Source organism: Leopardus geoffroyi, chromosome A1 (assembly GCF_018350155.1).
Source record: "Leopardus geoffroyi isolate Oge1 chromosome A1, O.geoffroyi_Oge1_pat1.0, whole genome shotgun sequence".
Taxonomy (NCBI): domain Eukaryota; kingdom Metazoa; phylum Chordata; class Mammalia; order Carnivora; family Felidae; genus Leopardus; species Leopardus geoffroyi.
This window is the reverse complement of record NC_059326.1, coordinates 188,859,710-188,878,206: the sequence shown is the minus strand read 5'-3', so window position 1 is coordinate 188,878,206 and position 18,497 is coordinate 188,859,710. Positions and strand designations below refer to the sequence as shown.

The 18,497-nt window shown below is 38.9% G+C and overlaps 1 protein-coding gene across 11 annotated transcripts in view; it reads right to left on the bottom strand.

The window, feature by feature from the left end:
- EBF1 (EBF transcription factor 1) overlaps nt 1-18,497 on the bottom strand; it is a 388,691-nt gene that overhangs the window by 366,739 nt on the left and 3,455 nt on the right. For all 11 annotated transcript variants that reach the window (XM_045503357.1, XM_045503361.1, XM_045503380.1 and 8 more), the window contains exons 4-5: nt 17,911-17,966; nt 7,196-7,269 (exon numbers count right to left, since the gene is read on the bottom strand). In XM_045503357.1, coding sequence (XP_045359313.1) covers nt 7,196-7,269; nt 17,911-17,966 — 130 coding nt within the window. The remainder of the gene's footprint in view (nt 1-7,195; nt 7,270-17,910; nt 17,967-18,497) is intronic.

The following is an 18,497-nucleotide window of genomic DNA, read 5'->3' as shown; positions in this document are numbered from 1 at the left end:
TGAGGCTCAGCCTCTACGCTCCTTCTCTGGAGAGGCTGGCCCTGACACCCTTCAGTTTTCTCCTGGTTCTTTCCTTTCAGGGCATTTAACACAATGCAAATAATATACTTATGTATAGATTTGTGTATTTTTTTTGTTACTATCTTTCTTCTTCCACCCCACTCCCCCACTAAGCCATATGCTTAATAAAGGAAGAAGCTGTCAATTTCATTTGCCTAATGAGTAGCTTAAGGCCTGAAATAGAAGGGAGAAGGTGAATATTGATTGATTGATTGATTGATTGATCTAATGACTTCAAGAATGATGTAATGTACTGGGGGAAATACAATCCAAGAAAATAGGAAGGTGACAGATAGAGGAAGCCAAGCTGACCCTCAAAGCGTGCATGGCAGGTGGAAGGAAGACTGACTCCCATCCCACCCCATACACCAAACCACCTGCCCCCCAGCAAGAGCCACACTAGGCCTGAGACTTGTCCTTTGACTGAAGCACTGTCTTTCTTCATCCCCTTAAAATAAAAACGCCCTTGAGCACAGCCAGATGAATTGAAGCATGGCATAAATGAGAACCATTTCTCTCTGCTGTGCCCCAAGGGACCTAGGGGGAAAGGCAGATGTGAAGAACAGAAGTGTACAGGGAAAGATGGAACAGGAATAAAAGGGGGCAATGAAGGAAAGAAGAGAAAACAAAATGAAGGGGCCAGAGGTCACTTAACACTTATAAAAAAAACTTCATGCAAAGCATGAAGAATGTCCCCCAACAGGTTTCCTGTCTTTTGGGGGGGGGGGGGTCATGTCACTGCACCACACAGTCGTCACTCCCAAAGTGGGCATCTTGGGCCCTGCTCTGTACCTGGGGTGGTGACAAAATAGTGTCCATGGGATGAGCTCCGCTTTAAAAATATACAGATATGCACATATATGTGTGTATACATATATGTGTATGCATCTCTGTGTGTATGTATACACACGTACATATGGAATTATGTGCAGGATTAAAAAGGATGAAGGTGGGTTTTTACACACTCTCAAGGAAAGAAGTCTAAATCAAATTGTGAACCGAGAAAGCCAAGTTGCTGAATAGTATATATGGTATGGTCCTATTTCTAGGAGAAAAAATGAAGGGGTGAAAGGAGAAGAGGAGGGGAGGGGAAGAGTGAATGTGGCAAGGCCAGTTCACACCCTCGCTTCACTCAAATCTCTAGGCAAAGTCACTGCCTTAGAAAGCCCTTCCCTGACTGACTGCTCCAGAGTGCTCCCTCATCCTGTCTCACTTTTCTCCTAGCGCTCATCACATTGTATTCCATATTTATTTGTCTGTTTCTTTACTGTGTGTCTTTCCATGAGGACAGGGGCTTAGACTGTTTCGTTCACCCCTAGAACCCCAGCAACTAGAACAGAGCCCAGGGCACAGGAGGCCCTCAGGAAATATGTTTTGAATAAATGAAGAGAAACTTCAGAGAAGAAACCTATAGGGAGTAGGATAAGAAGCAGGAAGGGAGGGATGGGATATATTTTGTTTCCATACTTCTGCAGTCTTCTATTTTGTATTGCAATATTACTTTCTATTAAAAAACTAGAAAAGTCAACCACAGGTTGGGGAACGAAGGTCTTCCTTTAGACTAAGATGACATCTATCCCCCTGCTGCTTCCTAGTTCTGAGCCCAGAGCCAAGCTGAGCAAAAACCAGTCCTTCTTCCCCACCATGGTCTTTCTGGCCTTTCTCTTTCATCTCTTGTCTAAACCTAGCTGCCCCCTCGTTCCTTCTACTGAACTCAGAGAGATCAAGAAAGGGACGCACCACCTCCACCCCACATAAGACAGGTATTAACCAAACAGGACAGGATGAAGGGAGAACAGATTCACTTGTGTTTAAGGCAGAAGAGCACTCAGGCTGAAACACCACACTACATGGAACAGCAGACGTAAAGCACTTTAAGGGAAAAGTTACTGTGTTAATGACAGAAATCTCAGTGCAATTATGTCCTCATCACTGTGTGACAGATGGATCTTCATCCATTGAAAACAGTGTTTCTTAAGCTCTTACTGTGCCAACCACAGACCTGGCGTTTGACCCCTGAAGTGTGCGTCCATCAGGGGACTTGAAGTTTCCTAATTAACTTTGTCACAGAGCAAGGAGCCTACTATTTCACATCCCTTCTCAACCTGCAACCCAGGTGGCAGGAGGGCAATGTGGTCTGTCACAGGAGTGGGTACCCAGCACCTGGTATCCTACAAACACTGTGGACTCAAAACAGCATCCCTTTCCCCAGCAGGATTGTGCATCTCTCAGACAATTTTGCACAGCCAGAGAAAATCAAACGCATGAGTCTCTTCCTTAGCAGACTAACACAGGTGGCACATCTCTAGTGACCTGACACACAGCTTCATAAATCAGGGCAAGCAACATTTACATGTTTCCCAGTCATGGGACCTGCAGATCCTCATCTTAGGGACATGGAATCTCTTCCTAGAAGTAGAACTCCTTCGACTGGAGAAAAGCACCACCTCAATCTCTAAGCTTTACAACAGAAAATAAGATTTTCTTTCCTGTTTTGCCCAGGTGGCTACAGAATGAGATACATGAATTATATGAATAGTCTGATTAATACCGTTAAGGGTATGTTCACTCTTTCCCTTAGTTTACAAACATTGTCAAGCCTTCCCACTCTCTTAAAAAAAAATTCTCCTTTACTCTTGAGTTAGTTTCTTCACTGCCCACCTTTTTCCTTGCCAGGGTCGCCAACATTCCTTGCCACCTTAACCCCATAAAATCTGGTTTCCAGGCCTCAGCACCTACTTGAATGTCTCCTCTCAAAGATCACCAATGGCTCTCTGGTGTTTTTCTTTCTTCAAGTCCATCAGGATCTCCCCAGCACTTATCCAAGATAGGGATCCATCTTGGATGGGGAGGGAAACACCCTCCTTTTATTGCTATGGCCAGTATGCTCAAGGTTCTTTTTCCTAATTCTTGAATATACTCTCCCTCCTTGCTAAATATGACCACTCCCCAAGAATGTACCCATGGCCTCTACTCTTTCTATTTTCCCACTCTTTCCAATCCCATTAAGCCCATAACTTCAGCTCCCCCTTTGGGAAAAGACTTCCAAAGCTAGTTGTCTTTTACCCTGACACTCTCCCAGCTCCAGGCTGCAGCCTACCCACCTGCAATCCTCTCCCCAGAGAAATCCTGCCAGACTACCAGCAAACGGACCCAGACACTTCTTCATATACCCTCTAAAACTCTTGTCCTATCTCACCTCCCCCCCCCATACCTACAGCTACTACCCACCTGCAGGTACATCCTCCCTTCTCAGAACAGCCACCATCTTTCGCTTCACCCCTCATCACAGACAACCCTGTCTACACTGCAGTGTGGCCTCCTGCTAATAGGTCGCATCTCCCAGGCTAACCTGTAAACTCTCTTATTGCAAGACCAGTCCTTTGGCCCTGCGTTCCACAGTGCTTTGCACATAGCAGGTGTTAAAAGAATGAATGAAAACTTCCTTAACCACCAAACCTCAAATGAACAAAGTATGTTAATGTTATAGTAGGCAACACTCTTCAGTGTTCTTTTATCATCTTTCACTCTGAACAACTATGTACCAGGTACATAGCTAGACGCTGCAGATAACAGGGTCACTGTTATTACTACTTCTGCTTCTACTAATATTACTGCTAATACCGCTGCTATTCCTGTGTCAGGCACCATGGTAAGTATTTACCGGGATTACAACATTTAATCCTAACAACCACCCTGGGAGAGAAGTAACATTTTCCCCCCATTTCACACATGGGACAACTAACAGAGAGGAAAGCTGAGTGACTTCTCTGCCTTCAAGGAGCTCTTAGCTCAGCAAAGGAGGACGGGTCCTGGGCACACGGTTACAATGTGCTGGGCACTATGAAGGAAAAGCATGGGATATAATAGGAATTCATAACAAGGGGACAAAACTCAGACCAAGGGCCAGAGATGCTTTCCTGAAGAAAACCGTGCTTAGGTAGAAATCCAAAGCACAAAATCAGAATAAGCCAGCAGAAGAGTAAGGAAGAACAGACTGTTTCAAGGGGCCAGGCTTGCCCTGGGAACTCATGGTCCTACAAGAGGCTGGGCACTGATAATGGAAAAAGAATGCTTTCCTAAACAGAACACCCATCCCCTGCAATCTTCCTGTGCACTTGAAGGAGAGAAAATCTGCCCTGGCCTGCCTGGGGCACTGGGAACTAGGACTCACCTACCAAGCATAGTTCCTATTTTCCATTTACATTTAAACACAGGATATTGAGATGCACATATAATCAAATCCCTTATAGACCCCTGCTTTAAAAAATCCTGCAGGGGGCATATTTTTTAGAGAACTTAACCACTAAGTATTAGCAAAATATAATGATAATTGGTACGATAGATTCCAACTTACCAAAAATGCAGAAACTCTCCCAGAATACCACAAAAAGAATTCTATGCCATCAAGTCTAAGAGGTTTTGTCTCAAAGACAGGCAATAATTATGATTTAATGGCAGTAAGTTCTTTAGCCAGCTCATGCAATGGGGTTACCCTCTCAACAGAATAATATATATATATATATTTTTTAATTTGCAACCACCTGAGAAAAAACTCCCTGGTGTTTTTCTTTTTTTTTTTTTTTTTTTTTTTTTTTCTTTTTTCTTTGCCTGCAACAAAACAGAATCATCCAAGCCCTTTCTTGTCTATCTAAATTTTTGTGTCTTCTTTACCATAGCTCCAATGTACTATAAATATACAGCTTTTGTGACATAAATGCAAAGTTTTATTGTGCTGTTAGCCTTGATAGAAAGCACTGCAGAAAGTTGTTTAGAAATTAAATATCTAAAACAAGCTATTTTAAAATCCAGGGCCCTCACTATTTCATGTCTGCAATGAAGAAATTTCATCTTGGGGAGAGCAAGCTGTCTTTCACACCATATGGCTAATGGTGGTGCATAGCAATTAGCCAGGCTGATTAATGGTGAACAGACTCTAATTTTATGCTTATAATTGAGCCTGCATTTGCACCCCTGGTGCAAATTCAGCACATCCCAACTTCCACTTACAACAGGCAAGAAATCAAGAGAAATAGGATGGTGTGGAAAGTGAGAATTTTTTTCCTAAAGCCCCCTAAAGAGCATCAGATTTGCAATTTAAAAGACTGTTAGCCACACAATAGATGACAGGTTTGTGTAATAGGGTCATGGCGGCCTGGTAAACAAACAGTACCCCTTACACATCTATAGGCAGCCAGGAAAACCTAATCTGTAACATTAGCAGGATGACATTTTGAATATGGCTTTTCCCTCTTAGCCCCGCAGTACAAATATCATCATTTGCCTTCAGTGGCTTGAGAGTTTTATTTTTGCTATTTTTATGTTTCTGAAAAATAGAAAGAACATCAGCAGTAAAGCACGCCAACCAGCATAATAAAGTACTTTGGACCAATGAATTTTAAGAACAAGAAAAATATAAACTGCATTAATAGAGGGTAGGCTTATGTGTGAAAGGCATAATATATCTTTAAGTATTTTAAGAATAGAATTATTTCCAGCATAGTCCAAACATGTACAGATATGAGATGCAAATCTATGATACGTAGACATTCGTTGGCTTATTGTTCGAGATCCATCTTTCTGCCTGTCCCCTATTTGCTAGAATCACATGTAATAGAACATAGAAAATTCATTCTAATGACATGCTAATTGTGGGAAGCTAAAATAGAGATATGATCAGAAAAGTAGTAACACAAAGGAGATCACTTTTAATGCTTTTCAAAATGATTTTACTCATTTAATTCTGAAAAGTGTAACTCAGTTTTACAATTCTTGCTTACATATAAGTATGACACTAATTTTTGCCTAATGATATCTTCTAAGAAATTGAAAAACCATATTTTTGGGTTTTGTTGCTATTTTAAAGGTAGGGAAAAGCAACCTCTTCATGGAATAATTAACAAGTTTTACAAATCACTGAAGTGAACACTTGTGAAACTCCTGAGTAATTTAGAATAATCTATTCAAAGCATGCTTTTTGAAGAGAAAAAAAAGAAATTTTTATATCCACATAGACTTATAGATATAGAAGTTAATATTTGGGATTTCAGTAAGAAAACACACTGAGCCCCTTTTATTTCATTTCCACCTGTAGAGTTTTAAGATAGCTTTCCCCACAAGTCCACGAGCAGCAAATAAAGCCCACCCTCCCGTGCTGAAGTGGCAGCTGAAGGTCTAAAGGGATTGGTCAGTAATAGTCAGGAGCCAAGCATGCTTTGTGCCAGAGAGAGCCTGCATGGCTAACAAAGCAATTAGTAGCCTTTCTCTGATGCGTAGTGGCATCTTCATGCTTTATCCAATTACTCAGAATATATCAGGTGTTATTTTACGCTGGTGTTATTTTATGAAGAATAAAAATCCTATACCGCAAGTCTAAAGGCTGTTCTCTCATCTACTCTCTCAAGTGTGGAGGACTGGCTGAGGCCATGAAAGTGAATTTGGTCTCCTTGCTTATTTTCAAATGTAGCTTGTGCCTGATTACAGGCAAAATAAATACACTCGTTTGTGGGTGACACGAATTTTGATATCTTTCAGGTGTAAAAATGTGCCATCCTTCCAAAAGCTCACTACTACTGAGAAATATTAGCTACATTGTCAGAGTTATATACAGGGTAACTAAGAGGAACAGATCAGATGCAAGGGGTGAGGGGAACCCACACTAAGTTTAAGGAGGAATGATGCCTATGTACTGATGGTCATATTTTGAAGTGGGAGAATTAAAAAGGGGAACTATAACTTTTAAATCTTATCCAAACCAGAGGCTTCTGCTGACATCAATAGAACTCTTACTCATTTTACTAGCAACGCAGTTGAACACATATATTAACACTAAAAGGTTATATTGTATTTTATTTGATTGAGAGGAAGAAGGGGAGGGCATTGCTTTGTGCCCATTAACAGTGTGATATCAAAATGGAAATGTATGTCTTCCGGGATGAAGTCTAATAAATAATTGAGAACCACTGTGATGCCTGACACTTTACTACCAAACACTTGTGTTTAATAGTTCTTTCTAGATCATCTAATAGAAGCAAGATAAATATACACCCAAAAATAGGCCTGTGCTCACCTAGATTTGAGATACAAATTCATCTTCTCCTTGCTAATTAAAGGGAGAGAACAAGGTATTTCTTACCTGCACATGATTTCGTGTGTGAGCAAGACTCGGCACATTTCTGGGTTCTTGTCTTGGCCTTCATACACTATGGCCTGTAAACAAAGGCACGAATTGAGCTAAAAATGGAACCAAGTACCAAAGAACAAACTATCACAATTGAGTACTTGATCATTTCACCATTGCTGGGGGCCAATTAGCTTTTGGGAGACCAAGACTGTCTGTTTCAAGATACGTTGTTAAGGGTCAACCCAAATCAAGTAGAGGACATATGTTCCTCTTTGTCCCGTCAACCACATTATTAAGACGCACACCTTTGGATCAGTGTGTGAGATGAACTTCTGTTGTCAAGACAACCACAATTCTCCTTTCAATTCAGAATAAAATAAATCTAATCAACGAGGAGGAAAAGCCTGGAAGGTTTAGCAGATTCGGATACTAGTGATTTAAAATATAAAAAAGCACGTGGATTTGATTTTTAAATATGTGTTTGTCGCCTCATTTTACTATTTCTAATGCCAACGTTTAGTGTTCCAGAGATGAGTAGCAGAAAACAAGTGGGGGTATGGCTAATGAGTCCATTCACTAACTGCGTCTTCTTTGAGATGATTCATCAATCAGGGAAAATCCTTCCTTCCGCCTACAGGCTGAAAACATGTGCTCCCCAGGGTGTACACCCACCCAAACAGTAATATTTGCCGGCATATGCTGTGTGTGTGGGCTTAAGCCATAGAGTTACCTCCCTCAACTGAGAAGAATTACATCTGACTCCCAAAATTTAGATTCCAAATCACCTCATCAGCCAATACATCTTTGTCTGTTCTCAGTAATGTGCATACAAACATTTTGCTTAAAATCACCACGAAGTTTCCCTGAGAGAGCAGTTTCCTGGAAGATCTACGTGTGAATACCTGGGCCAAAGAAAAACACAGCTATTCGCAGAGCAATGCCTACATCGGGATACATATTAACTAACTTAACACTGTATCACTGCATAAGACTAACATGACACAACTTAAGATTATTAATAAAATTACTTTCACACATTTAGATAACTCTCAATTTCTTGGTGACAAAACTACTTGGTGACAAAACCAGAGACTATGCTTATTTAGGACATAGAGATGCTGCAGTAACTAACTGGGAGTTGCCTCTACTGTGCTTTGTTTATAAGCCTGGTACTTTCAGAACCTGTAAATGATGGAGACAGCTTAAGACACAGTGTGTACAGACCCTAGAGCAGACTCTGGGTGTGATATCTAACTCCATTATAGAACAAAAATTGCAACAACAAATAAAAACATGACGAAAAGTACCTGTATAAGGAGAAAACCTTTCTCTACGACTGGCCCATCAAAACCATTTTTTTTTTTTTTATGGTTAGCCCACCATAACTCTGTATTTTTTAATGTTTTATTTGGACACAATTTTAGACTGACAGGAAAGTTGCAAGAATATAAAAAGAATTACAAGATAGTCTTTAACCAGATTCCTCAAATGTTTACACTTCACTAAATCTGCTTATTCTTTTCCATTTTTTTTCCTTAACCATGATAAGTAAACTGAAGACATACCCTAAATAGTTCAGCATGTATTTCCTTAAACCAAAGCATTCTCTTCAATAACCACAGGGCAATTATCTGAATCAGAAAATTAGCACTGATACAATACAATAATCTAATCTACAGACTTTATTGAGATTCACCAATTACAAAATAATGTCCCTCACAGTGAAAAAAAAAAATACAATACCAATCATTGCATTCAGCTGCCATGTGTCCTTTAAAACAGAACATTCCTGAGTCTGTATTTCATGATATTGACAGTGTTAAAGAATATAGGCCAGTTCTTTTGTCGAATACCTTCAGTTTGGGTTTGTCTGATGTTTCCTCAGATTTAGAGTAAAGTTACCCAATTCAAGGCCAGAATACCACAGATGTGATTCTGGGTTCTTCTCGGTGTATCAAATCACACTGTCGACTAGTTCTATTACTATAATGGTACAGTAAACGAAATGGTACGGTAAACTGACCATTTGGTTAAGGTGGTGCCTGCCATCCACCAGAGACCATCAGCCAGATTTCCCCACCGTGAAGTTACTACTTCATCTTATGTAATTCATAACTATCTTATAGAGAGCTAATCTAGATTATGGTAATATCATATTATGCCTAAAATGTTCATCCACTAGTTTTAGCACACACTGATGACTCTTTCCTGTACTCTTAAAAGACCTTTTCAAACGCCCAAGAAGCTGCTTTAGTCAAGAAAATGCACTAAGTAAATCAAAAACATTTTGAAAACCAAAAATTGTATCTGTCTGCTTTATTTATTGCAATCACCGCTAAAACCAAAGAAACGCAGTAAATAACTGATTAGGTCTCATATATGGTGCTAAAAAACTCTAATTGGATGCATTTTTGTGGCATCCTATTACCACTACATGTTTTGGTTGTTCTCTTAATATCCTGATAACCTCCATTTCAACTTCAGTTTTTTGTCATGCTAAACTAATACAAGTAACTTGGTAAATATACTCGTAGATATTGCAGGGTTTTCCCTCCTGTTTAAAAAAAAAAAAAGAAGTTTGGTTTCTTTAAGAGGAATGCATAACAGTTACATCAGACCTTCTCATTTTGATTCTTTCTAGATGAGACCAATATTATTTTTGTTGAGGCTGCTGGTTCCACTGAAATCAGTGATGATACCCAATGAAAGACACGTTGCAATACAGATATGCTCACAACTTCCCCAAACAGTAGATGATCCGTGCATGCCCAGAGAGCCTATGTTTTTATCTTTAGTGACTGAACATCATTTGTCGAAGGCCCAGGGCCTCTGTAATACATCTCTTTATCAAATGCCAAATTGCCACTTCACTTCTGGCAAGCAGACTCAAAATGGAGAATCTTTCTCTAAATCTAGCATATTAAAATAAAAGCATGAGTTTGCATTTGCTCAGAAATAGTTAAGCATTCCGGGGAGGGGTGGCAGCATGAAGTTTCTGCTGTCTCTCTTTCTGAGGCCTGAACAGAACAATATTTTTCAGCACATACATGCAGAGAAAGAAGTACTACTTCTGTGGCTTCTGAAATAAAAGCAAGAGAAAGAGGGAGTTTCTTCACTCTCCTATGAAGTAGAATTAAAACCCTGTAAGTACAGTGAACTAGAAGCTTAGTAGAACAGAATCAGTTACAGAGTGGAACTCAGTCACAGGCAGATCTCCCTCTGACCTCACCTGTGCAGTATTTGTTACTGAAAAAGCTGCTTAAACACACACACACACACACACACACACACACACACACACACTCGTATGAAAGATATGGGCCAAGGAATCAACATTCTGATGAGATCCAAAATCGGAAAATATGATACATTTATTTTGCTGAATATCTCTGAAGCAGCGTGTCAACAAATAGACCTTTTAAAAATGCCACCAAGCTCTCCCTCCAGCTTACACATACAGCTGATAGCCACACATCAACTCTCTACCATCTACATTTCATACACCGTAAAGACGGGTTCACAGTTCAGCAAACCCAGACTTTAAGCCTAAAAGGAAAGGGATCTTCTAATACCAACTTAGAAGTTTCTGCTTTTCTTACTAATTTAAATATGTGCCTCTGTGGGGTGTGAATCAAGCGCCCTGAGCCTGGATCAGCTGGGAGATCACAGAAGCATATAAACGGCATTGACTATTTTAAGTGAAACCATTTTAATAGACAGCTGGTTTAGGGCCCAGACAATGGGACACCAAGAAGAAGGCTTATTTTCATCCTCCACAGTAAATCATGCGTCTGCTCACTGAGAGGAAGGTAGTCTGCTGTGAGAATGACAAAGACAACAGTGATTTAAATAAATCAATGTGTTTATAAGGAGTACAGACCTGAGGCCTATTAACAGACATGGGCAGGATGGGGAGAGAAAGTATATAAAATATATTATTTAAATAAATGAATTGATGGCAAAGCAAGTTAGGGTTTTAACCTAAGAAATACAAAATGCAATTATCAAGTAGAAAACAATATTGACCGTAATCCTTCCAATGGAAGTAAATCGCTGACAGTGACAGGAATACTTGTACAGGAAGAAAAGCGAAAGAATAAACAGCACTAACTTCATCTCAACTTTAAAAACCTGATGCAATTGATAAAGAAGTTGTCAAAAGTGACACATGTGGAGCGGATTTAGCTTTCTGATATACCAACCTCCCTTTTCTTAATGCCTTCTTCTAATAAGCAGAAAGAAAATAGCAAATTATTTTTAACACTCCATTCATTTTCAGGTTGAGGGTTTTTTCCAGAATAGTTTTTTTAGTGAACAAAAAAGAGGAAAAAAAATAGGAATCGTTAAACTTTCATAGCCTTATGCAACAGCAGTACCAGAAGTTTTACTGCGAGAGAATAAAATGCCATCAATTTCAAATGCCCAATTATAAATTCACCTATATCATCTGTGAAAAGGAATAAATCAATCAGTAGAAAAAATCTGCCTCAGTTGCCACTATTTTAGATGGCATTTGGTGAAGTGTGGTTCATCCTTGCTTTTCCAAAATATCACTGGGTCTTAAAAGTTAATTGAAACTTACTATGGATAAAGACCACACAGTGAAAGGAAAGATACACAGTGAACATGCACCAGGATCACACTTCAATAGCATGCCAAAGGAAATACAGAGAATTGAGCACGGCTTTTCTTTGTTTACTTTTCTAATAGTTTTAACTCTTTGTGTTCTATGCCAAAACAAAGAGGGTGAGGAAAATACTTTTGACTTTGGTTCTTCAAATCCAAAAGGGTTTGAGGAGTAAATGTTTTCATTAAGAGTCTTTTTTGGTTTACAATCAAATAGTAGGAGACTTCTCATCATTAGAGGGAAGGAAGGAAGGAAGGAAGGAAGGAAGGAAGGAAGGAAGGCAGAAAGAAAGAAAGAAAGAAGAAAGAAAGAAAGAAAGAAAGAAAGAAAGGGAGGGAGGGAGAAAGCAAAGAAAAAAGGGAAAGAGAGGAAAAGAAAGAAAAAAAGAAAGAAAGAAAGAAAGAAAGAAAGAAAGAAAGAAAGAAAGAAAAAGAAGGAAAGAAAGAAAGGGAGGTTACCCATAACTAACCCAAACTCCTAAATTTTCCTTTTAAATAAAAATAGTAACCTTGAAAATATGTTACTTCATTTTCTACATACAAAATAAAGGCCAAACCTAATTTGTCACCTTCAAGAATAAGTTCATGAATGTACAAAGTACCTCCTTCAACCAGAAGTAAAATGTCCTCTAAATACAGACTGTCAACAAGCCTTTGGTAGCAAGTTAGCAAGAATTGGAACTAATCAAAAAATAATATGAACACCTACAATATCAATGTACTGTACTATTAATCATTGCATTCAACCACCAAGTTATATTACTTGTCATTTAAAAAAAAAAGTGCTAGCTTATGTGATCCCAGAAATTTCCAGAAGGTGAAGGAGCCCTAGTTAAAAATTAACCTGTGCCAAAGGAAACACTACAAATCTGACATTTCATAAACAATTGTGTCAAACAGCAATCCAACATTAATAGTGGGATAAAATAAAAAATTATTTTGCTTCAATTAGCAGCTTGGCTACTGGTGAACAAATTATAAAGATGTAATTTCAGCTCAGCAGCTAAGCAGGCCTGTTTTCAGAACTGAATTAGGAAAGTTGCAAAGGAATGATATCATATTCAGTATACCGTTCAGTTACATCACAGCCTTGAATAAAAAGAGAATGTGTATCAAAAGCAGTTAGCTTTAGAATACATCTTTAATGTCTCAAAGAAATGAAATCCCTTATGTTATTCAAGCACCAAGATAAAAATCGAATCATTCTAACAATTCATATTATATTTCTTTTTCTAACAGTAATGAGATATTTCACTCATATGATAATTATATTTACATGTATATTAGTAGATACAGCTGGTTTTGTCAACCCAATGGGACAATAATAATAATAATAAAATAATAAAAGCAGCTAATTTATTAAGCACTTAATATGTGCCAGTCACTATTCTAAGCACTTTGCATGTATGAATTCTCACAACAGAGTTTCAAGGTAGGTGCTATCATTATTTTCATTAGTTTGGCTCCAAATGCTTACATATTTTAATTATTCACTGAGACCAAATCATTTTTACTCAACAACTATATAAACAATTCACCAACATCCAAACACTCCTTCACTCCTGTCACCAATATAAGTAAAGACCTAAGAACAGACTATTGGTGTAGTCATAGGAGTTCGATAAATGCATCACTACTAATATGTTCGTTTTTAATGCTGTTCAAACATTCACATGGAAACAGCTCTAGCGTAAATATCCCTGAACAAATGGCTGTATATTATCCAGGAGGGAGCAGTTGGACCGCCAGACTGGGGAAGTACTAGGCCATCTGGCTCCGGCAATCTCTCCAAAACCATCAGCTTTGTTTTCACCCCCAGACTCCAAACAACACATTTTCCACTGTGATGAGTTTACATTTTCCCAAACACAGGTCCTGATCATGCATAAAAATTCCAAACTTCTTCATTCCTCTATGTGCAAGGAAATTTAAATCACCTGCATTTTTGACATGTTACCAAAGGACAGAGAAAGCTGCTGAAATATGGCTCCTGACTATAAACTTGCCCTGTCTTTTTTTGTTTGTTTGTTTCCCCAAATGTATGAAAGAACCTCTCTGCTGGCCTGTGAATTCCTTTCGAACTTATTGATATACTAAAAATGTGTTTATCTACCAGTGAAGAACCATGAACTGAAAGGGTGGTTAATCAAATCTATGCAGCTGTGGCAGGATATAATGAAACAATCAATAGGAAAAAATGCACTTGTGCATCAATAACTTAAAGTACTGGGAACATCAAAAGAAATATATAAAGAAGATTAGTTTGTAAGATAAATATGACAGCATTTCTGATTATTGTACTTTGGACTTTCCACTATGCCAGGACCTTTTTAGGGTTCCCTTACCACATCACCTCCTTTCAAATCCATACATGACAAAGATTATGTGACTATCATTTTCCCCTTTCCAAAAAAGAGCTTCTGTCTGGGGGCAAGAGTATTTAGTTTTAGATAACTTTATGGAATTTGGTACTCTTTGTTTGAATTATAAAAATGTCACTTTTTTAAAGCAAGATGGTAGGAGGGAAGATAAGTTAAAGGCTTTTTTTAACTATTTAATGTTAACTCACCAAAGCTATCACATGACATAATTATATTTCAAATACTACATGAAAATCTGAAATGAGCCACATTAAACCTCAGACCTCCCCCACTGGGTTCATTTGAACTTCTGTAGTAGATATTGTTTCTGAATGCAACAGCCATAAACTTCTGGATCCTACAGGCCTTTTTGCATGCTCTCTAATGGAATACCAAAAACAGCAATGACACAAAAACAACCTATTTTTAGTCCAGCTAAACTTGGTTTTGAACAACCCTTCCCAAAAGCAAGCCTCTTATTTTCTAGTTGGTGGATGAATTTTTTAAATATCATTACATCCTTTGTGTTTTATGAGAGAGGAATGGGAATAAGGGGGCTCAGATTCTTACACATTCACTTGTAATAAAACTTCATCTTTCCCAGTTGAGTCCAAAATTAAGAGTCATTACCCAAAATAGTGTAATGAGACACTTTGAAAAGGTGTGAAATACTGTGTCACACTAATACATCTTGGTTGATTGAGTACATTTCTGTTTGACTTCAATGCTGCTAACTCCACCCAAGTTCAAGAACATTGTATGAAAATATAGAATGCACAGCTAGTTTTGGATTCTCCTTGCCAAAGATTCCCTTTGAGTTTTAACCCCAACTTGTGAGTCAAAGATAAGACATCACACACAAAATCTGCCTCTGTGATATGAAAAATGTTACAAGCAAGCAGCTAAGAGGAGACACTTGAACTGTGGCTAGGTATTCCCTCCAAAAATTATGATGTTATTAGAACTCATCCTATCATTGAAATTATCCCATTCTTTACTCTAAACATCAAAATCCTGACTCTATCTGGAAGAATTTCACAGGGGAAAAAAATTGTAACCATTTAATCAGTCAGCTTATGCCAAGCCTTACTTGAATGGGTCACTTCATATTTAACTAAAATAAAAAAAAATTAAGAAATTTTAAATCAGACGTGGTAGTTAATTATCATAGAATAATTTCAAGCTAGTTGAGAATCTGCTGTTTCACCAATCAAGGCTAAAATATAATAATAATGTCACAGCAAGAAAAGTTATGCTTCTTCACAGTGAACTCTTTTTGAAGACTATTGTATCAACTATGTATACAAGTAGCTAACCTACTTCCCAAACTCTTACAGCACATAATCAACAAACAAACAGATAATGGTCAGGGATTGCCTTTCAAAGCGAAAGCTACCACAGAAGGCATTAGACAATTATTATGAGAGCAAACAGGTATGCCTCAAAAAAAAAAAAAAAAATCACTTTCTCTTGGTATTTTTGGACTTAATTCAGATAATTATTTAAACCTTTTTCAGGTCTCTCCCCACCAAAATATATAATTGTATACATTTATAATTTTAACTTTCAGTGAGATGTCATATTATGGCAAATGACTTTCTCATATCTGTTATTATTAAAAATAAATTCTATCTTGATCTAGTTCCCCACCTCCAACTCATAGAATTTACAATACCATGCAGTCAAAAAAAATGCCCTAAGAGTTTTTAAGCTCCATGACCTTGTTAGTAAAATGATATTTGATGTATTGCTTTATAAAAATCAAGATTATTCTCCCACCATATGAGACTGCATAAAGTCAGTTCATTTCATAATGGGAAAATCAATTCTTGGTGGCACTTTTTGTTTAAGGGGTCTAAAATAAAGTTTTGAAAGCAGTTAATCACTCCAAACATGTCCCAGTTTTGAACTCCTTAAAATTGTTCATTTCATAGTGCTGCCTATAATTTAATATTTAAGTGGACAATGTTGCGCAAGCAGACAGGTTTGTGGGGATTTTTTATCTTTGAAAAGTAAATTCTAATAAATACATATGGAATATGTATTAGAGTTCATACTTTCCCCTCCCCCACCTTTTCTTTCCTCTGATGAGAATGGCAGGAAAAGATACGTATGGTATCAAAGACAATTTTTTAAAACAAAACTCCACTTAAGGCATTTTTGTTTTGATACAGTAAAAAAAAAAAAAAATGTTACTGAAATCAGGCTTTTCTGTTTCTGCTTGGCAGGATAAAAAATTTTTTTTAACTAACAAAATACAATGTGTTCAAATGAAAGGGAATTATCCTATATAATAATCAAAACCAGTAAAGAAAAGAAGACCAAAAGTACAAATGTGAATTTACTCTGACCAATCAACAAAGAATTAATCTTCAGGAAAGCCAAATATTTTGGGCAAATAACTTAAAATAGATTTCAATATGTATTTATTTATTATTGTTAAAACTACATTTCATACCCTCGTGTTTTTTTCTTAGTTCACCATGAAATATGAGACTAATAATCAAAGTTAGCTATTATTGAAAAGTTCTTGCTGAGTATATTTTAAAACTTCCAACAGCTTAAGAATGTGCATTGTGTACAACATATTTAAGCCATGCTTATCTAAAAACAATTTTTAAATGTGCATGTATGCCCTAATTTGAAAACTTCTAAGTGAGTATCTATCAAAGAAGATCACCCTCCTTATTTTAAAGGGAATGTTTTAAAATCGCAATCAAGCAAATAAGTTTTATCCATCTTACTAAATTGGTAGTTGGTACACTTTGATAACTTTTCTCTTTGTTCTAATTTCTTTCCCCCACCCAGTAAAGCTGGCTTCTTTTTTGTTACTAAGTCCTCCAACTACCTAACCAGCTACTTAATTCTGAAACTAAACTATGCCTTAAAATTTAAAAAAAAAAAAAAAAAAAAAAAAAAAAAAGGCTCCTGTGCCTCATTAAAATGTCAGGCCTCTTTTCTGACTCGGCTCATAATTGTATCTTTTAAACCATAACTCAACCTTAATGTATACTGCTTGACACCCGCGTGTTGGGGAGTTTCAGAAAATGCCGTCTATATACCTTTAAGACCACAAGCTCACTCTCGCTGCCTGGCTTCTTGCCAAACTCGGAGGCAAAAGCAGGAGGATTTTTACGAAATACTCCGTAACAATTGTTGCTCCCTCTTCCAACAGTACTACTACCACAACCTCCTTTTAAGAAAAAAAGAAAAAAGAAAGAAAGAAATCTGTGGAGTGGGTCATCTCTGCTCTCAGCTCACCTCACCGTTGCTAAGGAAGCTACCTAGCCCCCCTCCCTCCTCACGCACTTCCCTACCCTATACCTCCCTGGAGAGGCCCGGATGGTTTGGATCTCACAAGTTCAGCCCACTCTACACCAAGGTCCCAGGGCACCTTTTGCGCCCCCTGGGGCTCCTCCGCAGGGTCAAAGGAAGTTCAGCACTTACTCTCCCCACTCAGCACCCTGTAGTGTTAACGCAGAAGGCCTGGGTTTCCCTTGGTGGGAAGGAGCCGTCGAGCCACCTTCCCCACGAGGCAGCCGTGTGTGTGTGTGTGTGTGTGTGTGTGTGTGTGTGTGTGTGTGTAATCACTTGCAAGGCTGCGCTTAGAGTGCGGTCTGAGGTCTGCCCTGGAGTTGAGAGTTCGAGTTCCAGCCCCGTGCTAGGGAGTAGCCAGCCTCTTGGCTTCCCCAAATTTAGAGGCGCTAGAGTCACCCCGCGGCGCGAAATTAAGAAACTTACTTGTTTTGTCATGGAGTCAATGAGGCGCACGTAGAAATCCTGCTCCGTCCTTATCCCTGGGGGAGAGGGGAAGGGGAGTGGGGAACGAAGGAAAATTAAGTGAGAGAGGATCCGCCGCTAAATAAACAAACAAACAACAAAGAATGGGGTTCCAAGGCGTATGCAACGCCTACTCTCCCAGAGAAGCCCAGGCAGGACACCACCACCCCCATCTTCCCCAGTGTCCAGAGAGGGGCCAGTCCCTATGCACAGCAGCTGAGAATGGGGCGGGACCCCCACCTGGCTACTCTCCCTTCTCTAGTTGGGAGCCCCTCTGCGCGCTCTCTGGGAGCCATCAAGGCCACGACTGCTCTAGCTCCCTGAGCCCAAGGACTTAGGGCCTGGAGTCTGAGCTCAGCCTCCCTTAGGAATGGGAGGAAGAAAGGAATTGGCCCTGCGAGGGCCAGGGCTCCACACCTGGCCCCAGGTGTGCTCGAGCCCACCACGGCCGCCCTCCGGCTACTCGGGGCCTGCTTGCGTGAAACCTCCTCAGGTGAAACTTAGGGGAGGCCTGGTGACCCCGAGGACGGCGGAAAACCGAGCGTGCT